The sequence below is a fragment of the Anticarsia gemmatalis genome, chromosome 4 (assembly GCF_050436995.1).
Source record: "Anticarsia gemmatalis isolate Benzon Research Colony breed Stoneville strain chromosome 4, ilAntGemm2 primary, whole genome shotgun sequence".
Taxonomy (NCBI): Eukaryota; Metazoa; Arthropoda; class Insecta; order Lepidoptera; family Erebidae; genus Anticarsia; species Anticarsia gemmatalis.
This window is the reverse complement of record NC_134748.1, coordinates 1,619,363-1,644,291: the sequence shown is the minus strand read 5'-3', so window position 1 is coordinate 1,644,291 and position 24,929 is coordinate 1,619,363. Positions and strand designations below refer to the sequence as shown.

The 24,929-nt window shown below is 36.2% G+C and overlaps 6 protein-coding genes across 6 annotated transcripts; 2 read left to right on the top strand and 4 right to left on the bottom strand.

Annotated features, from left to right (window-relative positions):
- The first annotated feature begins 504 nt into the window (after positions 1-504).
- RpL10 (ribosomal protein L10) lies at positions 505-2,778 on the top strand. The gene is made up of 5 exons (XM_076113025.1): positions 505-634; positions 758-786; positions 865-1,170; positions 2,213-2,375; positions 2,577-2,778. Exons 2-5 carry the CDS (start codon positions 764-766, stop codon positions 2,742-2,744), a joined length of 660 nt encoding a protein of 219 aa, XP_075969140.1. The 5' UTR covers positions 505-634; positions 758-763; the 3' UTR covers positions 2,745-2,778.
- Positions 2,779-2,786: 8 nt separating this feature from the next.
- On the bottom strand, positions 2,787-6,425 carry PolH (DNA polymerase eta). Its single transcript, XM_076113024.1, has 8 exons — positions 6,151-6,425; positions 5,929-6,063; positions 5,721-5,823; positions 5,291-5,507; positions 4,958-5,075; positions 4,740-4,880; positions 4,292-4,659; positions 2,787-4,183 (listed from the first exon to the last, which is right to left on the bottom strand). The coding sequence occupies exons 1-8, from the start codon at positions 6,282-6,284 to the stop codon at positions 2,919-2,921; spliced, it is 2,481 nt and encodes an 826-aa protein (XP_075969139.1). The 5' UTR covers positions 6,285-6,425; the 3' UTR covers positions 2,787-2,918.
- A 265-nt stretch (positions 6,426-6,690) lies between these two features.
- On the bottom strand, positions 6,691-9,600 carry LOC142972165 (fidgetin-like protein 1). Its single transcript, XM_076113019.1, has 10 exons — positions 9,363-9,600; positions 9,072-9,230; positions 8,488-8,988; positions 8,301-8,413; positions 8,007-8,162; positions 7,693-7,826; positions 7,432-7,546; positions 7,207-7,319; positions 6,910-7,101; positions 6,691-6,829 (listed from the first exon to the last, which is right to left on the bottom strand). The coding sequence occupies exons 1-10, from the start codon at positions 9,470-9,472 to the stop codon at positions 6,710-6,712; spliced, it is 1,713 nt and encodes a 570-aa protein (XP_075969134.1). The 5' UTR covers positions 9,473-9,600; the 3' UTR covers positions 6,691-6,709.
- Positions 9,601-9,878: 278 nt separating this feature from the next.
- Josd (Josephin domain containing) lies at positions 9,879-12,456 on the top strand. The gene is made up of 4 exons (XM_076113022.1): positions 9,879-10,164; positions 10,328-10,500; positions 10,817-10,997; positions 11,081-12,456. Exons 1-4 carry the CDS (start codon positions 10,084-10,086, stop codon positions 11,366-11,368), a joined length of 723 nt encoding a protein of 240 aa, XP_075969137.1. The 5' UTR covers positions 9,879-10,083; the 3' UTR covers positions 11,369-12,456.
- Positions 12,457-12,670: 214 nt separating this feature from the next.
- On the bottom strand, positions 12,671-16,698 carry LOC142972168 (apolipoprotein D-like). Its single transcript, XM_076113023.1, has 4 exons — positions 16,420-16,698; positions 14,334-14,464; positions 13,085-13,287; positions 12,671-12,876 (listed from the first exon to the last, which is right to left on the bottom strand). Exons 1-4 carry the CDS (start codon positions 16,546-16,548, stop codon positions 12,689-12,691), a joined length of 651 nt encoding a protein of 216 aa, XP_075969138.1. The 5' UTR covers positions 16,549-16,698; the 3' UTR covers positions 12,671-12,688.
- A 555-nt stretch (positions 16,699-17,253) lies between these two features.
- Positions 17,254-24,527, bottom strand: LOC142972166 (putative cytosolic Fe-S cluster assembly factor GL21135). The gene is made up of 8 exons (XM_076113021.1): positions 24,363-24,527; positions 23,942-24,156; positions 23,411-23,556; positions 22,996-23,154; positions 21,315-21,563; positions 20,825-21,038; positions 19,257-19,414; positions 17,254-18,823 (listed from the first exon to the last, which is right to left on the bottom strand). The coding sequence occupies exons 1-8, from the start codon at positions 24,426-24,428 to the stop codon at positions 18,582-18,584; spliced, it is 1,449 nt and encodes a 482-aa protein (XP_075969136.1). The 5' UTR covers positions 24,429-24,527; the 3' UTR covers positions 17,254-18,581.
- Positions 24,528-24,929: the final 402 nt, after the last annotated feature.

Sequence of the window (24,929 nt, the reverse complement as noted above, 5' to 3'; positions counted from 1 at the left end):
CTAGAAGTACCTTAGACTTTTGATGATCGGTGAGTCAGTGAGTCAGTGAATCAGTGAGTGACAAAATTCAAAATTTTAACAAGTTGTCATTCTTAAACTACTGGATCAAATTGACTGAAATTTTAAATATACCGTGTTTATACAATGACTGATTAGTTGCTGAAAATTCAGGCTTCTTGTTTTATCCACAACGACATTATAGGGGGGTCGAAAATAGCCCGAATTGCTTCGAGAAAAGATGGTACGGCCGTGCCGCTTTTTTTTTGCTCGACTTGCGGGGGCACTTCCGTGCCCCCAGATAAATAATCAGTAATTAGATACCTGTTTTAATATAAAATAATAGAAGGTTCCGATTTTCTTTTTGTTCGGTATGAAATAAAACTGAAATAGGTACCTTATTTATTTACCTACAAAATAGAAAAACAAAAGATAGGAAGTAGGTAGAGAGACTCCAGTAGATTTATTTTAATGTAACGTGGAAGAGCCGAATTGTAATATTTTAAGTTAAAGTAGCCCGTATGGACGAAGTCTTCCTAACACATTTTGTAACTGACAACTCTAATTGCAAACGTCAACGTCAAAGCAACGCTAGCTTCCGTCTGTCTTTTCGAGGTTGTGGTGTCACTTTGTGAAGGTGCCTAAATAATTTTTCTATATAAAATCGATTTCAATCGTGTAAAGTGTTATTTATTTCTCTGTGATTTTACGCAGACGTACTGTGTGATAGTTACTAAGATTATATTTTTATTTATTTCAGGTCACAATGGGGCGCCGGCCAGCGAGATGGTAAATAAGTTACAACCTAAAATTTGTATTTTAGTGAATTTGTGGGTTTAATATTAACAAGTGTAATGCGTGTTTCAGCTACCGGTATTGTAAAAACAAACCGTACCCTAAATCACGGTTCTGTCGTGGTGTACCCGACCCGAAGATCCGTATATTCGACTTGGGCAAGAAGAAGGCGACGGTGGACGACTTCCCGCTATGCGTGCACCTTGTGTCTGACGAGTACGAGCAGCTGAGCTCTGAGGCTCTGGAAGCAGGCCGTATTTGCTGCAACAAGTACCTCGTGAAGAACTGCGGAAAGGATCAGTTCCACATCCGCATGAGGCTGCATCCATTCCATGTCATCCGCATCAACAAAATGTTATCGTGCGCTGGAGCTGATAGGTGAGTGTTTAACACTGGGCTTTTCATTGTTCTTTGTATTGATTGAGGTTATAATGTGAAAGCATGAAGATAAACAAATGCTTTAAGTACAAAGTGTTACTCTGTACTTGCTAGAAAGTCAGATTAATTCCATTCTTATTAATTCTTTGGTCAATCTACTTAACTAATTATGAAATTACTTACTTAACAGTCAGCTTTATTCCTACAATACCAAATTAATGTCAAGCAACTACCAGCTGTGTAAATCCCAAGTAATATGACCTGTTAGTCATGCATTATTTGAACCATTTTAGAACTAGGTATTACAAGCTTTTACATATTTTCTTGTATTATCATGTGCATAGAAATACACTCTAAAGTGAGTAGAAGCTGTCTGAATAGAATAAGTCCATATTTTCATTTGTTTTTCAAACAGGTAAACGTCTGTTTCTCTAGTCGTGCAAATAATTTTACGAGATTTACTGTAGTTGGCAATATTGCTAGTTATGGCAAGGATAATTTGTCATTTGTCATAAATATAACCAGATATTTAGTATAAATAATATCGGAAATAAATTATGATTGTGTAAAATTTATGTAAATAGCTTACAGAAGACTATCTGTGGATAAACAAGATTAGATATTGCAAATCATGCTCAACTAATAAATGGAAGTGGGGAAATGCCACAATGACTCTACAAGTCACTGTTGCACCATAATGAGAAATTATTTTGGACAATAACTGCAATGACTTGTAAAAATTTGGCCTTAGATAAAATTACTATTATCATCTATGATGATTGATGACACTTTTAGCTTAAAATATATGAAGTCATAGTAGTTTTGTGTGACAATCAGTCTTCATGCAACAAATCTTTGACCATGGTCTCATACTAACCTGCCCCTATCAATGAAGTTGAAAATGTTGTACCATCATACAATTACCCAAATTATGGTTTTCTAAAACAGGTTTTATTTCATATTTTTTATATATTTCTAGGGTTAAAGAAGCCTTTGGGTGTAAAAATATTCCAGATTGATATGCTTGTTTCAATAATTCCAGGCTTCAGACTGGGATGCGTGGTGCTTTCGGCAAGCCTCAGGGTACCGTAGCGCGTGTGCACATCGGACAGCCCATCATGTCCGTGCGCTCGAGCGACCGTTGGAAGGCGCAGGTCATCGAGGCTCTGCGTCGTGCCAAGTTCAAGTTCCCCGGTCGCCAGAAGGTAAGCCAATGATTACCTTACATAATTTCTACAGGAACATTCAAACATTAAACTATCAGTATTTTAGTTTACGTAGTTTTCTTGGTTAAGGCAAAGATAGTCAGTTGCTTTTAGATCTGTGAGAGTAATAACTACATTGCCCAGTTACCAATTCTTAAGATCTAAACATCAGTCTTACTTTATTGTTACATGTTATTCTAGATCTACGTCTCCAAGAAGTGGGGATTCACCAAGTATGACCGCGATGAGTTCGAGAAGCTGCGTGAGGACGGCCGCCTCGCCAACGACGGCTGCAACGTCAGGTACCGCCCTGAGCACGGACCCCTCGACGCGTGGAGGAAGTTCCAGAATGAGATCTACAGTGTGTAAATCTTTTTAACATCAATATACTATAAAAACAACATTTTAGTGTTTCATTTTACTTTAATCCATATAAATAGAAATGCATTCATGATATCACATATAAAATAACTAGTATATCATGTACTCTCAGAAATTGTTCTTAAATATAACGAATAATAGATGTCTATAAATAACTAGATGTCATCTAAAGAACGAGTCAATAGGCCGACAAGGCATTTTATTCTTCTTGACTGGTGATGCGGATTTCCTTTTTCTTTTAACATTACTGCCAGCGAGTTGTGGAACTACTCTCTTGTTCAATTCCCTACTCAGTTTCTGAGCTTCATGGAAATCTAGGTGTTCACCAAATTTCTCCAGTGGCACCTTTTTACCACATTCTGAGCAAGTTTCAGTGGGAATATTGTTATCAATTTTTACTAGAAAGCTAGCCACAGATGCAATGGTTTCATTCTTTGACGTATTTTGTTCCTCCTGAGGCCTTTTCTTTTTCGTTTCTTCTGGTTTGGTTTTGATAATAGTTTTGTCTTGCTTTTCTTTGCGAACTTGTTGCCTTTCCTCATCTCTTAATCGTAAAGCGAGATGGTAGTCAGAGTGCATTTCTACTATTCCTATTGGTATTGATTTTCCACATTCTGAGCAGTCAAACATCTCTTCTTGTGGTAGTTCTATTTGTGGAGTTGAGACCTGAACTACAGGCTGGGGATTTGCTTCAGGCTCCGATACAGTCTCACAATCTTCACTAGCTAATGCATTAGAGGTATTCATTAATTGTCTTATACTTGTAACTCTTGCAACTTCTTCAGGGTCATCTTCAAACAGAGCCATACTTTTATCTATCTCTTCATTGATAGTTGAGCCAGAATAATCAGTGTCATTAGTTTCTTCCCCACAGTTAACGACGTCACAAACAGGCGTTATCGGGCGTACAGTTTCTTCTGCTACAATATTTCTTATTTGAGGATCTTTCTTGAGATTCTGCTTTAACATTTTGGCAAAAAACGATTCCTGTTTGTCTAATGTTGACTCAAGTATAGTAGTACTATGTGGTTTGTTCTGATTATTATTAGCATGTGTTTGAACTGGTTTCTGTTCAGGTTTAGTGCTTGACGCTTCAGGTTCATTTTGCCTAGTATTTGCCTCTGTTTTCGTAGGTTGTTTTGTTTCCTCACAAGGCACACTATTTTGTGGTTGTGGTTTATTAGTAACTTGAAAGAATTTCTGCATGATGTATTCCTTCCCACTGTTCTTTTGTTTTGATTTCTCAATTGTTTTGTCTTCTTGTTTAACATTATCTTTAGGTTTTTCAGTCACATCTTTTGATGATCCTGTTGTAAAGTAGTCTAGTATTTTCTTGGTTTTCTTTGAGTCTGATATGTCTTCGAATTTCCCGACACTAATGCCTAGAAACTTAATAGGTGCCTTTAATTTTCTGTTGTTTTCATTTTCTGTAAAAAGAAACATTAAGAAGCATTACAAGGGGTTGCAAATAAATAAGCTTGAACTAGACAATTTCGGGTCATTGACCTGACTAAATAAAAAAATAAACAACAAACCTTTTACTTTGACTCCTTCTGAACTTTCAACAAGGAGTTCCAAAGCTTTACTAGAGAAGAGTTCGCCACATAGTTCATCTTCACCTATGAAGTTGTAAGACCTTGAGCTGCTAGTGTCCCTGCCGTCAGGCATCTGTACAGAATAGCTGACTACCATTTGTTTTGGCGTTCGGTTGTTCTCTAGAGCATCTTTTTCCAGCCTATCTTCGATCTCATCGCCAAGATCTTTGAGCCATTTGCGCAAACTGTCCAGATCGAAAAGAGCAGCTTTGCCTCGAAAATTCTTGCAACACCCAATACTTTTTGGATTGAATCTGGCTTGTACAGGCTCTAAGTCAATACCGCGCGCGATGTTGTACAGCCATGTCCTGAATAAAATAGATAATAACGACGTAATGAAGGTGTTGCACAATAATAATACATAAGGAGTATACAATTTATTATTTACCCATTTTTCTCGTCAAATCGCATCTGCAGTTCTTTTTCATTGAACTTTTGTAATTCAGCCATCTTGCTTATTCTCAATACTTCACAAACAGTATCTCCAAATTTCCCTCCTAAATGCTTAACCTTTTTTACTGAAAGTGTGCTGTGAACATAGATATTAAAATGAGTTTACTGTGCATAGAAAGTGTGTATCTATACATTACAAAAATAATACTTTACCTGTATAAAATATTGACTGAATGTTTTGGTAGGACAGTCTGCTTGTTGGGTTTATTGAAGCCACACACAAGTTTGGCTAATATTTTATTGTGTGCTATCCCAGCTGAACATCTGTAACCTGCAAGGTGAATATGTTATCATGGCATCATGTGTAAGTAATCAGTAGTACCATATTGTTTAATAGACAAGAGATTAATAGACAGTCAGAGTAAGCAAATATAACAATACTTATAACTACTTTGAGCAAGTGAGCAAAATGGGTAGAATTTAAATTAGTTTATAACTCTTCCACATTATTTATATCTGTTACATAAATCAATAATGTAGTATTACCAGTTTCCTCATAAACAGCAGCTCTAATCTCACTGACAATGACAGCTCCCACAAGCAACCTCTTGGCATGTTCATAGTCAAAGTCAATGTTCTCCACGCCACAAGTGTGGATGTCTGTCATGAACTCCTCCACACAGTCGTACCCTAGTGCAAATGTGTTGGGCATCATGTCAGGGTTCACTGTGTTCACGTTTAATGTCTTTAGTCTCTCTTCCACCTATGAATTAAATATATGCTATATGAGTCAAATAATAAAGAAAGAAATTGGCTGGAAAATTTCAGCTATCAAATGCCAAGCACAGTTACTGCTTTAGTTAATAGCCATAATTTGCTATGAATATATTTCAAATAGAAATGGACAGCATCATTTTAATTTCTTGTTTGAACCTATGATTAATTGTACTTATTAAGATTTCAGTAGTATACTTACAGGTCCAGTGATGTCCAAATATGCTTCATCAATAGATGCTCTCTCTAATAGTGGAGTAAACCTTTGAAATACTCTTGCTACCTCTTTGCCTGCTTCCCTATACCTGTATCATAAATAAACTTCACTTTAATCTGTGGCATATAAAGATTTCTGTAACCAATCCTTGAAAGAATGCGAATAATGTTAGTTGTAGTGTGTAGATCCTTACTTAGAGATATCAGCTTTCCCTCTTTGGCATGGCACTGACGGTAACTGAATATCGGGACATCTGGCCTTGGCCTCGTCTCCTCTCATAGAACGCGTTACTCCTTGTGCTCGGGCTACATAGTTCACAGCTATGATCCTGAGAAGGCAACATACCGTAATATATCAACGTAATAAGAAGTATCGAGAAACAATGCTTACTCTAGTGTATCGTGCAGTAACTCACCCGCCACCCTTCCAAGGATTATATTGCACAACAGCGATAGGCTTTCCCTTCAGTTCTGGATTTAGTTTCTCTTCAACTTGGCAGTAAAAACAATCCATGTCTATGAGCACAACAACACGGTTTTCCTGATCCATTTCGATTGCGAATATATTTCACCTAGTTACACTAATATCTACACGTATCCACGAATTCAATATTGGAAAATAAATATATTTAAAACAGGATATTATAGGAAAACAGATCATCAGACGCATCGCGCCAAAATACCAGCTGTTTTTAATTGACAGTAATGACATTTTTGACAACTATCAAAGATATATTTTTTTACAAAAGAAAAGGCACTGCGACTCTTACAGCCTACTCTGCCTGTTCCTGTCAATATTGGGTAACTTTGTCTCATAGGGTCTTGTACACAAACCTCTTTGTAATATTCAGGTGCTTTAACTATACGTGCCTATTCACACTATTATTAAATTGTACCGTGTAGTCTTTAAAAAATATGTATGGATTTTGTTGTAGGTAAAGAAAACGCTGTTGAATTACTATTAACTTTATTCACTTAAAATCCCTGTCCGTATGTGTTATTCCATTTAACATATTGCCCTAAATCATCCTGGGACACACTAGGTCTTACTCGCTGCAACGCATTCACAAAATCTTGTATATTCACTGGACGCACCTGCCAATCAAACAATACAGTTTAACAACGCATTTGATTCTAAAAATAGTTTTAGTTTATAACGTAGAATATAGTCATACCTTATTCCTATCGATACTGACGATCTGCGAGAGCGGAACAGATCTTATTGGTCCCATGGCGGCTTCGGAACACAGCGACTTCATGTCTGCGCCGGAGTATCCGTCGGTTAAGTTCGCGATTTCGACGATGTGTTGCGAGGATAGATCGTTGTTCTCGTTTTTTAGAAGATTTGCTATGATCTGCTGGCGAGCCTAAACCCAATAAAGGTTCCTTAATTTAGAGAATGGAACTGAGCTAGTTTTTCATAGAAATGGTTTTAAATGATCCTTTTTTTGACTATTTAATATTATACATACTCCAGCATCAGGTAGTGGAATGTAAAGGCGTTTAACGAGTCGCCTGCGTGCCGCTTCATCAAGTTCCTGAGGCCTGTTAGTAGCGCCGACTATCAGTAGGCGGTCTTCTTCACCTGTCAGATTATCATAATTTTATTGGACTGCTTGTAAATTAATTTATTGTTCAATCAATTAGTCATAATAGAAAGCAAAAATTCTAAGCAGAAGTAGTAATAATGTCTATACCTGTAGCAGCTCCATCAAACTGCACCAAGAATTCAGTCTTAATGCGCCTAGTCGCCTCGTGTTCTGTGTCACTCCTCTGAGTCAATAGCGAATCTATCTCATCAATGAATATGACCTGTACACAAACAAAAAAATAACATGCTACCATTTTATAGCAGGTACAAACTACACAAAAATTCTCAATAAGTAGTTGAGTTCAGTAGTCAGTTATCTATGTAACTTTATAAAGGCTTCTTATTAAATGGAAGCAAAAATATTTACAGCAGGTTGATGGCACCGCGCGACGGCAAACAGCGCTCGGACCATCTTCTCTCCATCGCCGATCCACTTGGACGTTAGCGACGATGCAGATATACTGAAGAAAGTCGCATTACACTGAGCCGCAACACACTTGCCTGCAATGTTTTAAACATCTTTGATTGAAGGATACATGGACAATCAAATTTTATAACATTACAATCTTTTTTTTATTAGCCTATGAGGTACATATACCACTGCTGAGCAAAGGCCTCTCCCTTGAATTTCCAGTCCCCTAAGTCTATTGTATATTACAATCAATTAAGATATTTTTTTACCAATCAATGTCTTTCCAGTTCCTGGTGGACCAAATAATAGAATCCCTTTAGGTGGTCGCCTCAGTCCTGTAAATATATCTGGACGAAGAAGAGGCCATACAACTGCTTCTTGAATCACAGACTTTGCTAGCTGCAGCCCTGCTATGTCATCCCATCCTGAAAATATAATAAAGCTTGTAATAAATAATCAGAAGACCATTTCATATTACCTTTTTTACTAAACTTTGTTATCCAATTTTATGAATACTAATTGTATAACCTATCTAGGGTTTCTTTAGAAAATAAGTTCTATACCAATTGGTGTTCCCTTATCAATAATTTCACTTTCAATCAGTTCAATCATCTTAGGATCTATGTGTTTCAGTCTCTCATCTGTTATTTCAGGCTCCACAGTTTCTTGCTTGTCTCTGCAAGGAAACAAATTAGGTTAAACACTTAAAAATTTCAAGTAAACTATCTAAAGTAGAGCTTTAAAACTTACTGTGCTCCAATCATAGGTGACACAAATTTAGACTGAGCTTTCCTAGAGGTTCCTAATGTTCTTTTAGCAGCAGGATTAGATGCTAATAACTGTTCCTTGGCTGTTTTGAATGTTATCTTTGCCACATTGCTCTTGTGGGCCTTGTTCTCTTCTTCTTCTTTATCTAAGGGTATTTCTTCAGTTACTGGAGTGCTTGTTATTGGCTGAACAGCAGGTTTAGGAGGTTGCCTTTGCTTACCAAATCTTGGTTTAAAAACTTGTCTTTCATCCCCTGATCTAGACTCTTGGCTAGACTGTTCTGAATTTAAATTCCTTACAAATAAAGAGCTTCTAGTTTCTGTTGTTTCTTTGTAACTCTCAGTGTTATCAACTATTCCTAAATCACAGGTGCATTTGTTTTTTCTGAAGTCTTGTAAACCAATGTCATTGACACTCACATTAGAGGAGCATTGAGCACATGATGGCAATGATTGTTCAAGGATAGACTCAGCATCTATTTTGCTGAAAACAAAAATGATTATGCATTTTAAAATACTTGCAATTCTGACTGATACAAAGGCTACAGTAATAAAGTTAATACCTACCCCAAACAACTTCTCCAGGTCTTCATCTGGCTAGTATCAGCATTTTGCAAGAGTGCGTTAGCAGAGCTTAGGATATGGTCAACAGCTTCATTACTGAATAATTTTTGATTTGAACTCCAAGCACAATTAAGAAAATTATTCGATACGATATTTGACTCGCTGGAACCAAACAAAAAATAAAAGAACGATATACCCACGTAATAGTTAATCAGTCATTATAACTGCATAATCGTAAATTTCGCATGGGTAATTAAAGTTATAATTCATACAAATAAATAACAATCTGTTTACCTTTGCAGTGAAAGTTTGTATTGTTGTAAACAAGACTTATTGATAGTGGATAGATGGTTATCAAACTCATCTTCCGGCAATAAGCCATCTATTTGATCAGATTCGAACATTTTATATAAAAAAATACTTGGTACAACAAATTTCACGAGTACCTAAGAGTTAATGAAGAAAGTTGAACTTTTCCTGTGTTGTTATCTGTCTGCAAGTCTGTAGTCTACTGTCATTTTCATTTTCCCGCCACGTTAAGCTTGTCTATTGATAGAGCTCTAGCGTGAATACCATAAACATTTAGTTAACAAATCCCGGTCTTACAATGTTTTTGTAGTTTGTACTATAGTTTTTGTCGCTGTCTTATTCAAGGTTTTTTGGGGATCAATTTTACTTTCAATATAGCTGCTGAGCTTGTTATTATGAGTTTCTGAATAAAAATCATCTGGGTAGGTGTGTAGGAATCAGTAGTTTTATTGTGGACAATCTGCACCGATTTGCTTATCTGTCTTACCTCTACTCTACTGTGCTGCTGTCAGTCAGATTTGTTTGTCAGTCAAGTCAAATTGTCAAGTTGTTAGGTTCCCGAATAAAATAATAAAAATCTCTAAATTAAAGCAATAAAGCGTAAATCATTGGCAAATTCCGGTTACCCAAAATTCTGTGAGGAATATCTGTGTAAAGAAAATGTTGCTTCGTTTAGAGGAATCACTTTGAATGGGACGTGAGCGCAATGACTTCTAAACCAACAATATATCATGAGAAGCAGGTTAAAGAGCTGTGCGCTTTACACGCGCTTAACAATTTATTCCAGGTATTTACTGAATTCTATTGACCACTAGCGTAATACGTCAGTATTGACCGTGAAGTTCGGTATTGTTCGACATAGTAAAGTTTGTTTGTTATGTTGATTATTTGTCATTTAGCACATATTCGTGAATAGATACAATGTTATAACTAGTTGCCTGTGGTTTCAGACTCGGGGGACATATTCGAAGTCGGAGTTAGATGCCATATGCAGTAGACTGTCGCCCAATGTTTGGATCAACCCTCACCGCTCCATGTTGGGGCTCGGCAACTATGATATAAATGTGATAATGGCTGCTCTGCAGAAAAAAGGCTGTGAAGCTGTCTGGTTTGACAAGAGGAAGTAAGTAACTCATTATTTGGAATACCCGTTATGCCATAACAAGAGGCCAATTCTTTTTATGACTGTGTGATTAATATGTTAAAATGCTTTTTGCAAATTTCTTAGAACATTATCTCATTTATTAATTACTATTGATTGATATAGATATCCAGTGATAATTTATTGAGTTTCTTTGATGAAATAAATGATTGAAAAATATATGATTTTTGGGTAATTCTGATTTCCCACAAAATCATTGATGATAATAAAATAAAAATTCCATTTTGCAGAACAATTGTTACATAGGCTTATTTTAATGAAATCCATTCTTTTGCAGAGACCCAGGATGTTTGGACCTTTCTAATATCTGTGGGTTTATCCTGAACGTGCCATCTGACTACAAGCTGGGCTTTGTGATGTTACCACTGAGGCGTCGACATTGGATCACCATCAGACAAATACAGGGCAACTTCTACAACCTAGACTCCAAACTTGATGCCCCACAGTTGATAGGGAGGGTAGGTATCATATGTCTGTAAAGCTTAATAAGGTGTTTATTTACTCATGTTCCCATTTTTAAATAATGTTTATCATCTTGCAGAGCAGTGATCTAATAGCATACCTAAAAGAACAGCTGGACAGCAAAGAGAAGGAACTCTTTGTTGTAGTCAGCAAGGAAGTAGAAGAGAAACAACAATGGATGCACCAGTATGCTTTAAACAACCACACCACCTCCCAGAACTCAGCACCCGTGCCAGCCAACCACTGCGAAAGCCCCGCCGAGAGCATATCTTCACTGTCTCAGTATGACTACAGAAATCGCGACGCCGTGTGCCTCCAAGTGACGGAAGTGAGGAACTGTGTTGTCTCTAGAGAAAACCACTTTTAGCGCGTGATATTTTAGACTTGATAACTCTTCACAGACTGCTTGTGATCGCATAGCAATTAATGTGTTCACAATCTTCACTGTATGTGTGTTGTGTATTGAAAATATGTTCCATAAGAGTCAGTCTCGACTGTAGGTATCGGTATGTAATTGATATGGAAATTGGCTGTTCAGAAAACGATTCACTGAATCAGTACTTAAAAAAGTATTGTTCAAAATAATTTATTGATCTTTTTGTTTTATTTTATTGCACTTTATTTTTTTGTTCTGCACAAATTATGTTGAAGGTTGCAGCATATTGTTGTTTTTTTGTTCTTTTTAATTTTATTTTGGTGTTGTATTTACGAGGCCTAAAGTTACAATGGAGTTTAGTGGATATGTAATAGATCTTGCCTTTTTGGAGGTCGTTTCAGCAATATTATGTGTAAGACTGTAAAAATAATATAAGCCATCCAATCTTCATAGTGAATTTCAAACTTTTAGTGTTCTTGACGTGTTTATAAATAATAAAATATAGCAATGAGTAACAGCAATAGGTGTGATATTATTCATTAATGTGTCTGTTGAATGTTACGAACTATGTAATATGCTGTTGCAGTACTATGCCAAATATAATAACCAAACTGTTTGAATCTATATAAAGTATAAACTCGGCCAAATTAATAGTTTATAATGTTACTACAATTTACTCACATCACTTTAAACTTTGTTGAATAAACTTTACACACTTATCACACTTACTTTTAGGTTTCTAAGCACAATTTTGTTTGAGTTCAATCTTAATAATACTTATCATCACAACATGGCCCTGTTCACATTATATTAGCTTTATTATTATATTCTCTATGCATTTATTTACATTTGGCATTCAATTATTTAAGGTATTTCCTATATTGTATATCTGATGTTATGTCCTGAGCAGGGCCTAGATACTAATTTACAATCACATTGTCAAAGGTGATAAATTTCTTGTAAATGATTATTTTATATTGAATCGTTATTGAACTTCTCATAAGTTTTTTACTATATTAAACTTTTACTGTAAATATAAGATATTTTTCCAAAAAAGAAATAGAAAGTGTGATGATGGATAGTTTGTTTTATTTTTGCTATGGTGTTTTATAGATATCCTGCAGTCATACATAATGTAGAATAGTGCAGTGCTCAGGATTGTCGCGCTGTCATTGCACTAGATAAAAATGCAAGAAAAATAAAGCAACAAATATTTTTGTACTCTACAGAATATTTTGTTTTCATCACAACCGTAAAAAAGTGGATGGGCACTGGTAAGTTTAAAACACATAGTATGTTTAGTGTAGTATATTAAGTCGTGTTGTTTCGAAGGCTAATCGTGTCGAAGACGCTAGTGGAGTTGTGGACGTCAGTGCAGTTGGTGTTCTTGGAGATGATGAGCCGGTCGGGGTCCAGCCGCAGCTCCTGCATGATGGCGTAGATCTGCGCGCGCACGTCCGCCTCGATCTCACGCCGCCGACCCAACACCCAAATATGATCTGGAAATGTAGATAGGTACATTATTGTTCGTTCGTCGGTTCGTTAAATCATATTTTGATAAAAACAGGTATTATTCTACAGGAAAATTAGAGAGGTTATCGATGGCTAAACTAAAATATATCATACGAATTCAACATTTTCAATTTCAATCCTATAACCTTATCTTAATTAGGTACCGCGACAGTGCGTGACCTCATCCATACTAACCTGAATGTGCGATACTGACACTGGTGCAGGACCAGATGATAGCGAACTGTTCGTAGTCAGTGAACAGTATATTGTAGAGGCCGGCGCCGGGCAGCAGCCGACCGATCACGTATGGCAACCGGTTGTTCAGCTTATACCGGAAGATTGAGGAGCCGTTGAAGCTCGGGATACCAAGACCGTAGGTCGTTGAAGGATTGCCTGTCCTGAGAACAAAATGCAAGAATAATTACTAAAATCAGATTAATTTTATAGTAATTTGATTGGAAATCTTCTTCAGGTTTCTATAGTTAAGTGCAACTTAATACCGATAGTTCAAATAAGACAATATGAACATACAGTACAACGCGAGTACGGTAGGTCGTCATAACCAGCCAGGCAGCCACTGACTCTATCCGGATATGCAACCAACCCGTTGAACGAGAGAAGACCATATATGGTTCAGAAGCAGTGCCAAAACTCAACCTTAGTTGTGGTCTTAAAAGTTATGGTTCAATATCAAAAGCGTAGACGCCGTAGTTCCCACGAGAGTAATAAATCGGCCGACATATTCTATTACTTAATCACAGAAATCGAGGCTAGCGAATCCGGCAGATGAGTGTAATTGAATTAGTTGCCCTCAGTGCAATCAGTTGCTGCATGCCGCCTGCGTCGCTACGTTCATGTGACGTAACGCAACGTAATGCGCTGACTCATTGACCTAACGTTAAACATGCAAGTAACACCATTTCATACTGACTGAAGGAATGTTTCTATTTTTATTCAATGAATGTATAATCACGAAAGACTACAAATAAGTAAACACACTAAAGTGATTTGTTACTGTTGTGTCACATAGGTAGAATGAGGAGGACGTTGTGCCCTATCCGTAGTACTAACAGCTGTAGCAGTACAATATTACGTGATATTACGAAATATTTGTATTAAAGGGAGAATTTGGAAACAAAAAATAACGGTATGTAGGTACCTACCAAATACTTCATGAATAAGTAAATAGAAGCAACTAGGTCATGGCTTCCCGGAAGTCACAAATTGTTATGAACGTAGAATCATTCTTATTTTTGAAAATAATTTGCATCAAATTTCTTCTGCGATTTCAGTAGAGTAGGCAGAGCTGCCACTCGTTGCAGATGGTGCCTATTGCCATCTAGTGGAAGTTGTTTCAAACTCGGGTTATACTGTCTGACCCGGGAAATAAACCCGTATCAACGAGATCAGCTGTAGCATTATCTACTTAGGTGAAATAACATACCATTTATTGACAGTATTGATTGTAAGGAGTAGATATCCCCTCTCTGTGAGATTCACGGTGAGCTCGGTGCAGCTCGCGGTCAGCTCCACTAGGTAGAACGATCGCTCCACTTCGTACCATGTACCTGTCATCTGGAACAAGTAAGTATCGGAGATAAGTGCACTTTTAGAACCTTTCTAATGAACCGACTTTTGGGCATTGGTTGTCAATATCTCAAAGCCGGACCAGGCGCAACGTCTGATCAATGAAGTATCGCGTTAACTATGAAATAGGTCTCTCTCGATCTATACATAGCATTAATCATGATTAATCACAATCAAGTATTACATAGGTACAGCAAGATCATAGCCCGTAACACAACACGTATGTATCCTAATATTACTCAAGAACATTATTTTTCAGGTTACTGTTAATTAATTACCTGATTAACTATAGGTACCTCCTACACTTGTTTACAAATAGATGCGCATTAAAGTGTGATTTAGGTAAAATTATTTTGTGAAGAATATAGTGAGTAATTTATCCATATATAATCAGTAGTTAAAGATTATGTATCCGTTATGAAGCTGTTTGCAATACATTGCGTATCTGTCCGAATCACGCAATGATTGTAACATTGATATTTCTAGTCGCTTCCTTCCGCTAAGGTATGCTATTATGTAAATGATATGCAGTGACTACTTGTTGACATTCGGACTCGAGCGCAGGCCACGAGGTGACTGTTTACAACGACAACGATCGTACATTGAAACATAAGTAGACTCAATGTCTACGAACTACGCATACCAACGCGCAACCTGTAGATACTGAAGACGCGCAGCATATACATATGAGAATCAGAGCTTCGTAGAGTGCATAGAATTAGACAGAGAAAACTTAAATTAGTAAAGTGATTATGATAGAACTTGATTCCGGAAACACACAGACAGAATAACGCATTAAGTCAAGTATTTTTCACCCAAAACTTAAATAGAACGTTGGAATTAAAAAAGTACCTAGGTGGTTTAATTTCTGCAGTTTAAGAAGAAACAACTTCTAAGTTTTTTTACTAAATCATATTGGTTATGCATATATCAAAGAGCAGTTGCGAGATGAGCAATAAAATATTTAGTAAAAAGATGGAAGAAAGTTTACAAGTACTTAGTCTTATCTGATTGATGAAAACATGTTGTACCCAAATGTTTCACGTCTGGTCCAGAAGAAGACCATGCGAAAAAGGAATCGATAATTTATTTGTCGTAGAAGATTTGTAGGTAAACAAGTAGGTATAACTGATATCCTTGTTTTGAACGGTTGTTGCTTATCTAACATGCTGCATCACTTGCATCAGTGACTAGACGTAACATGACATTATTGTAGTGTCTAATTTGAGCGGAGAGCCGGAGATAGCGGCTACCTAATAGGTATTTCTCGATACTGTTTTGATGATGTCAAAGGTTATCCTATCAACGAGTTTTCCGAGTCTCAGGAGACATTTCTAATGATGGTTTGATAAAACTAATAGGTAGATAAGTGATAACCATTAACCACAGAAAACTGAATCATATAAGACGTTGACGCCTAACCAGATGGACGTCGCATTTTCTCAACTTTTCCTCTGCGTACAATATGGCTATTCTCTATTTCAAATAGTTAAATATACCTACACGTCTGAGTGTCTGTTAATTTATTTAAACAGTTTATAATGATGTACCTACTGTCTATTGTGTGAATATACAAACGCTTTTGTTTAATGCTTCATTTATTTAATATTCTAATTTGAGCCGTTCAAATTGGTGGTCAGTGATCTTACAATAACGGAGCAACGTTAGCAATTGTTAAGAACTTGTTATTTAACTTTGAATTTATTACTTTACCTAGAGTTGATAGTAGTCACTATGCGTTCTACAAATTAAACAGGACGACCTCTGCTGACCTGTTCAATGTAACTGACTTAGGTTTTTCCCCTTAGCCATCTAGTGTTTTGTCTGACTTAAAAAGTTGATTTAATTTCCTTAACAATCTTTGCTTATTGGAACTTTAATATTACAGTTTCAGTAGAATTCCCAAGACAGTCATAATAAGAAGAACAGTTATCAGTACTAACCCTCTGTATATCAAAGTTAGGTAGTGTGGGGTAGACGGGGCACTTGCCGAGCCCCGTGCTGATGACCGCCTTGATGATGGTGAAGAACAGCACGCAGTAGAACCTCGAGCTCACTCTAAAGTCCCCCATCGCACTCGCGAGCACTCACTGGCTCTCCAGCGCTCAGTCGCGGAACAAACTGCCACTTGTTTTGTAAACAACTAACATTATTTGTTCAACACGAACACTGGACACCGTCCGCCACAGTACACTGCGCGATCAATACAATCGGTCGATCGCTATTCATCGATGTACGCGTTCACTGACGGATCCGATATCTGCCTATTGTACTACGTAATACATTTTTGAATACCAGTTTTCAGTATGTAGGGTAAGACGGTTAGCAAATAGATGAAGAGTTAAGTCTAATTATTTTGAAAGTGAACGGTGTCGGTGTGATGTATATCGCTTCGCTTCCTGAAATACAATGCTTAATCATTTACAGATTATCGCCGATATTACCTAGTACGTTTTAGTGTGCAGTTAATTCCCACATGTGTAACAAATTAGTTTGTTATGTGAATATTCGAATGACTTATATCTTAAGAATTAAAATAAAAGTGTCCCTATGGTACACTTTTTTAAAGAGTTAAAATAAAATAATAACACACAATCCCATAGAGCAATCACACCCCGCATAATATATCTATTTATCGAAAAGCTAGATAGAAGTAAGATATTCAATGTCCTAGTCCTACACCTTCGAGCGATTACACTACAAAAATAGTGAGGAATTTAAAAGCAAAATAAAGTAAGGGAGCACAAGCGACATCATTCCGTGGCGAGTGTTGCGACACGCGAGGTCATCCATTTATATTATAAGGGAATAATTAAATATTTATAATGACTAAGTTGTAGATGCAAATGAGCGGTGAGCACACAAACACGGCGCTTTCCAAACAACTGTATTGTTTAATATTGTTCTTACAATTATAACTTATGTACAGACACACACTACACATCATTGTAACAAAATATACATTTATCACAATATCTCTTAGATTAACAGACAAAACAAAACAAAATTTTAAAGTAGCTTTCTCTACATACTTAAGAACCAACAATATATTTTGGTTTAACCATCAGAATGCGGCATGTATAAGACCACGTCAAGCTAAAGAAACAGATTTTCATAAAGTTTATAAACCATCATAATATAATCGCAGAATGAATAACAGAAAATCGGACGACACATCAACATAGATATCACAAACACGAACATTCGAATAATCAAATAAGTGCAGGTATATTACAGGCTTGACGCGTATATTTACGTATATTTATCTCTGTCTATACATTCTCATGAAATCAACAACATAATTTGAATGAAAGCAGAGCTTCCATATAATAACTCGATTACACTATATCAACCTTTGCCGTCAGTTAGTCAAAAACGACAATAAACCAACTTACCGAAAGTCAAGGATTCCTTTATTGACCATTTAGTGCGTCATTCAAAATTAATTTCAGTGATGTATCTGTTTGAATGGTTTTGTTCGAAAATTATATCGAACTATCGGCTGTTGTGTTGACGAGTTTTGAATCTTTAAAAATTATAAACTTTATAGTAATGCCTTTTAAGAAGTATTCTCACTCTTATCTTAGGATAAGCTTATTTTAGAACATACTATCTTATATCTATATATTTCTCTGAGAGCACTAAATCGCTATTAGACAATTATTACCTATCAAACTGCCCATTAAAGTAAAATTAAACACTTTTACGAACAAAATTGTTTTTACTGAAATGAAGCAGTAACTCAGATTTTTAAGTACAAAGTCTAAACTAATTTCAAAAATATAAACATTGATGTTGGGCCTTATTTCAACGTGAACAAGGTCGACGGTTTATTAACAAAATATTTAGATCAGCTATGACGCCAACCTGACACCTGACAAAAGCTCAAGGGAACACCAGTCCAAGGTCGTATAACGCGTGCACGGGCACGCAAGTATACGTATTACGAGTTCAGAAATCAAAGCGTCGAAAATTTTATATCACACGTTTAGCCTCAAAAAAATACATAATATACACACGTTTTCCTGAAGTAAGGATCCGATATACCTACATTAACAACATCCGTAAAAGTGTTTAACTTCAAATCAAACTTAAGAAAATAAAGCTACCATTTAATATTGAGTGCTATATCTGACTTCTCCACGGCGTGGTAGTTGGTGTGCAGCATGGCGGCGGCTTTGTCGGAGTCCTTGCCGTCGAGCCACTCGGCGTACAGCTTGCGTACCAGCTTGTTGTCACTAGGGGTCGCTAGCGGTAGGTCCGCGTACATCGCCTCGAGCTGCGCCGCCAGCTCGCGACCACTCTCACCCGTTGTTGGTCTTACTTGTGCACCGCCGTTTAGACAGCCTTAAATAGATATATTTCGCATTTAAAAAATGATATTAAGATAGATTATATAAAGATATCTAGTAGTTACGTAAATATAATGTAATGCCAAATTATCCTCCTCCAAAGCAGAATGTTAACGTAAAAATTTGATTAATTTTGGCAGTCTCCAACGAGCTAGTCAAATAGTATTATTAACGTCGACTCAGTCAAAAAACATAAGAGAACGCTAAGAGGTAACATGGCTGGGGCTAATAAGGTAGTGGAACGACTTATGCCCGGTTTCTGACGCACATTTAACGGTAGCTTATCTATTCAAACTGTCATTTTTATATTAGCTTTAACGCTATTAAATAGATAAACTACCGCTAAATGTCAGAATCCGGGGGTTAATAATGCGAATAAACAAACTCGCACTAGACTACACTCAAATAAATATGATCTAGAGTCTTACCTGAAGGACATGCCATAACTTCCACGTAGTGATAAGGCGACTTCCCTCTCTTGAGCTTCTGCACTAAGTTCTGTATGTTTCTGAAGCCGTTAGCTATCGCGAACCGAAGCACCTCCTTGCCGTCCTTCTCCAGTATCACCTCGCGGAAGTCGGGGTTCCTGGATGTAATACAATGCTTTAGTTAATAGTAATTCGAATTTGTATTGTAGGATAATTGATGAAAAGTCTTTTCTGACGTCGCGTTGATCGCGCGATTTTGGATAACTTAATTACTTATATGTCGGGAAAAAATTGAACTGAACTGAACATTGAACTGGCTCCGATGTATGTTTAAGACATTACTTTAAGTTATCTACATATAAACTATCAATATGTGTTAATCGTTGTATGTAAGTAAATATGAATTTCTGTTTATGAATTAAATAGGACACAGGTTTTTCGGTAGTTATATATACCTGCATTGTTCTTACTCTTAAAACTTCGCCTCAGATAATAGGTACATTATTATTTTGTTATAGTAAACACCTAGTAGTGTGGTATGCAAGCTGTTATCAGGTAATAATATTTAAATGAATTGATAAACGTTCATGTAAATGGAAACCACAAGGACACAGGATGTTGTGTTTGTTTAAATGACTTGGATATTTTACAATGACTAATTAAATAGTAACTACAAGCTATTGGTTTTCTTGGTCAAAATACTTATTTAGAGTAGATAATTTAATAATGTGATTAGGTATATCAATTTGCTAAATTCCTGATTTTTTAAAATACTTATAATAATTATTCCTGCATTTATCCGAAAGCAATGTGATTATTTCATATGTAAAACACAAGTACAATCAGCAGTAAAAGTATTACTGCTGTTGTATAATTTGTACATGAGGCAGGGGTTTTTAAACTACTTTGGTATACATTCTGGTAATCTGTTTATTTAGATTGCTATACATTATACAATGATTGGTTATGTTATGATTATTAACTAATATTTAAACAACAATGTCTACACATGTGATCGTACGAGTACGAGTGTAGTATTTGTGGCGCAACCTCTCAATGGACATTGTATTGTACATTTTGTAAACTATTTGTTTCAAAAGACCTAGCACTAGTTAGCAACCTAGAAACTTTGATTGTATCTATCGCGCAATAGTTCATTCAGGTCAATGATCCCTAGAATTAGCATAGTAAATAGTTGAAAATACAGTCTTTACCTTAAAATGTTGACTAAAATACCTAGCATTCCAAGTAACACATTGATGGATATGGCAAACTGATCTGAACTTACAAACAGTTGATTTCTAGAGATAACTCAGATCTCACCATAAAAATAGTCAGCAGGCAAAAATGTCCACCACACTAATCGCTTCTTTATCTTGTGCTATTGCTGCTTTCATTTGTGTTCCTTATGTTTTAAAGACGTTATAGTAACATAAGTTCAAAGAGCTTTTGTTGCTGACCATACAATTAACATACTCACATAATATCTAAGTATGCATAGAAAGTTGCAAGAAAAGTTAACACCTATCCTCTAAACCAAATTTATTTCCTTGAAAGCTAAGACTCACCTTAAGTTCTTATACACAAGTTGCGCGTTACTCTCTCCGAACAGTTGTTCAGCGGCGTACAGGAACACGTGGTCAGCGTAACCGCCGGAGCCGCTGCCGATGTGTCGACGTAACGCGGGCCGAGCCTCCGCGGCGCCCCACGGCCAGTCCAGCTCTGTACCCGGGATCTCGCTCAGGCATTTCTTGTCGTTGCCTAGCATTTGTTCTAACTCGACTAGAAATAACAGACAAAATTAAGTTGAAGAAAGTAAAATGGAGACAGTTAATCGCAAAAAATATACGCTTAAAGAGACTTATATGTCACATGACTTTTGCAAACTATTTTGAACTTTATTCCCATACTTACTGAATTCATAATCCTATGTTAGTTAAATTGTTTTGATTCTAGAACCAAAAAAGTATAGAAATTATTTTATATTAATTGACATGCTGTCTTTGCTTGTTATTTTAGCGAAATATATTCTTTTAAAAAATTCACAAAATTACTCACTTGCAGTAATAACACAGTCAACATCATGGCAGTTCATCATCTCACTGTAGAAGTCTTCTCTCGAAGCCTCGAGCTTCTTGTCGTAACAGGGCATGAAGGTCACGTGGTATATCTCCGCCGGGCTCGTCTCGCGGCACTTGGACAAGTACTGCTTCACCAGCGAGCCCATTATCTGCTGCGGGGATTTCGTGCTCGATATGTAGGGGAGGATGAAATTGCCATGTGTTTTCTCAGCGTAGCACACCCAACCTGTGTGAGGGGTTTGATATAATTACAAACTTGTGTTGCATGTGTATTGTTTTGTTAAATATTACATATGTAAGGCAATAAAATTGTAATGTGTGCCGAAATTTATTTATTTTATTTATTTATTTATTTATTTATTTATTCATGAACAACATTACAGAACACCCAATTCGTTGTTCATTCAAGGTTATTACAATTTGAAAATAAGTAAAAATATACACCTAATACATAAAAAAGTTTAAATACATGTTATAATAAAAATTAAAACATATAGGTACAGAATAATATCTACCAAAAATCACAGTAACATTAACAATTATAAAGTAAATAAATTAATACAAAGTTAGGTATCTATTTGCTCACAAAATCTCAAACATTGGCGACATACAGTCAGCCATTCTGAAGCAAACAGGTCGCACTCTGGTGCTGAAGTCAGAATAGCATTGAGCATTGTCAGAGCACGCACTAGTGGAGAATTGGCATGTGACACTGTGCGTGCTGGGGGTACAGCTAGTAACGGATGTTTGCGAGGTCTAAGCTGCATATAAGGCACAATGGGAGTAAATAGTCTCACGACCTGAGTAACTAGTTCGGGACAGTCGCATTCACCGCGAAGAATTTTACACACAAATGTTAGCAGAAAGTAGTTACGCCTTACTTCAAGAGAGTTAAAGTTTAACGTGCCCAGTAAAAATTTTGTGGGGTATAGAAAAGGATAATATGTAAACATTTTTTTATAAAGAAATCTGAGAAATGCTTTCTGAACTCTCTCGAGAAGTAAGGCGTAAGTACATTCATGAGGGTTCCAAATAATGGATGCAGCTTCGAGCTTGCTTCTTACTAACGCCATATATACTAATTTGATTGCTAACAGATTGTCAAACTCTCGCATGTTTCTGATGACAAATCCAAGTCTACGAAATGATTCAACAGCTAGTGATCTTATGTGATCATGGAAAGTAAGACGGGTGTCGAAAATTACCCCTAGATCCTTGATGGTAGTAACTCGACTAATTGGTAAGACGGGTGTCGAAAATTACCCCTAGATCCTTGATGGTAGTAACTCGACTAATTGGTAAGACGGGTGTCGAAAATTACCCCTAGATCCTTGATGGTAGTAACTCGACTAATTGGTAAGACGGGTGTCGAAAATTACCCCTAGATCCTTGATGGTAGTAACTCGACTAATTGGTTCCGTACCTAGAAGGTAAATGGCATATCAAGATAACGAAGATAGCATTAATGATTTCTCAGTCATGTTAGAAACGTTTATGAAGAAGATGTTTTTACTGTGTTATAGTAAAAACGGTACTTACTTGGAGAGGAGTTAAGAAACTTACATTTATAAAATCAGATTTTGGGTAAAACTTTTTTTTGTACCACCTGTACCGAATAATTTTTAAATAAAATATTTTTAACATTTCTCTTATCTTACCTGGACAGGAACTAGCAAGCATTGGTAAATTCTTGGAAGTAGAATCATTCTGTTGGTTCTGATATCTCTGCAGGAATTCTTGTTGTGCCTCCAACAGAGAGAAGTCCTCAGCTATTGTCATGTCCAATACTAAGTCTGCTCCTAGACTCTTGAAGTAACCTGTAAACATAATGTCTTTAATACATGGTGCAGAATACAAACGAAATTAAGCCTTATGATTTGCACATTAGAGTTTAAATTTGATTGTTTTGTTATATTGTTTACTTTGATACAATACCAATGCTTTCCTTTTAGATACATAATATATGTACCTACTTTTGTTTTAAGTCAGCAAACTTATATCCTAGACATTTATTTTTATTGGTAAGTAAGATGTTTATAATGATTTCTGTTGTTATATAAAATTTAGGGGTACCTGCTAGCTTGCTAGTGGCCTCTTCAGGTGTCAGCTTGTACCTGGCTGCCAGTGACAGAGTGGGTTGTGGAGACAGAGACACCACTATGAGGCTCACAGCATTGCTCACTCCCTTGTTGTCAATGTACTTCCTCTCTGAAAATACTCTGTAAAAACACAAACAAAAAAATCAAATATTTGTTACAGCTTTTATTATTAGCCTCTATGACAAATGGTATTAGGAAATTAAGTATGAAAATTGAAATAGGTAATAAATTATGCATTCTTCCCATAGGAGTAGGCAGAGACAATGGAACACCACTCGGTAATATCCTTAGAAACTTCCATAACTTCATTCACCTCCATACATTGTCAAGTTTTAAAACATTGGTCAATATTTCCCTTGACAAGCTAACTATGATAGTTATATCAGTCATAATCAGCAATCTTATAAACAGTTACAAAATATTGCAAATCATCTTTCATGTTTATTCAAGTGTTTGACATAAGAACACTTCACATTATGTAAATACAATATATAATTTTGCGTACCTCAACAGTTCTTCTTGACTTTGCTTCGTGACGAGCACGCTCTCAGCCGATGTAATACAACCACTACATGCCAAACAGTCTGCAAGTGTGATCTCAACTTTTTGCAACTTCTGCTCTCTACCATTAGACACATCAAAGTACCCATCCTCGCCTATTTTAATCTTCGCACCCGTTTTTGTCTTTGATTTCTCGATTTTTACAGGCTTTATGCATTCCTGTTGGGAAATAACAAGTAAAATTTTGACCTTGATATTCACGATAAATATGATGAAATTGATAATAATTTAAAACAAAGATTATCAAGACTACACAAGACATTAAATATAAAGCTACAATTCTGAGTTGAAACTGCTCAAATTGTGTTATAGACATAAAAGTGTGTGTTAAAACCTTGTTTATAATATAGGTTATGTATACATACCTGTGAAGGCGTAATAAAATCGTCTAAATCTGTTAACTGTAAAGCACCACTAAACCGAGAAGCCATGTTAATATTTTTATTAAAAATAGCAAATAAAACGAGATTTTGCGGATTAAATTATGTTTGCGATAGACCAAAACAACACAGCTGATTTTGACATTGACATTTAATTTGACAATGACAAGAGCAGTACTAAATGTTGGTATGCGTAAAATATATTTCTACCAGAATTCAAAAATATTATTATTCATTACAGAACTTTTTTAATCATCAGATATTTATTTTAATAAGAGACTTTTTTCTTCAAGATACGTAGTTTTATATTCGAAGATATAGCTCGAAACAAAATAAGTTCCGAAAAGCGCGTAAGACTAACAAATAAGTTTTAAAATTCTCCTGCTTGGCTATGTTCTACTGTTACTAGATTTTAAACTTATAACATTGATTCTTTATAAGTCTAATGATGCTTAAATCCAGTTTTTAGGAGTCGTATGCTAAAATAAACGTGAATTCATCTCGATGAAGTTGTAAATGCAGTTACCGGTAGTTCCATGTCGAGCATCTCAT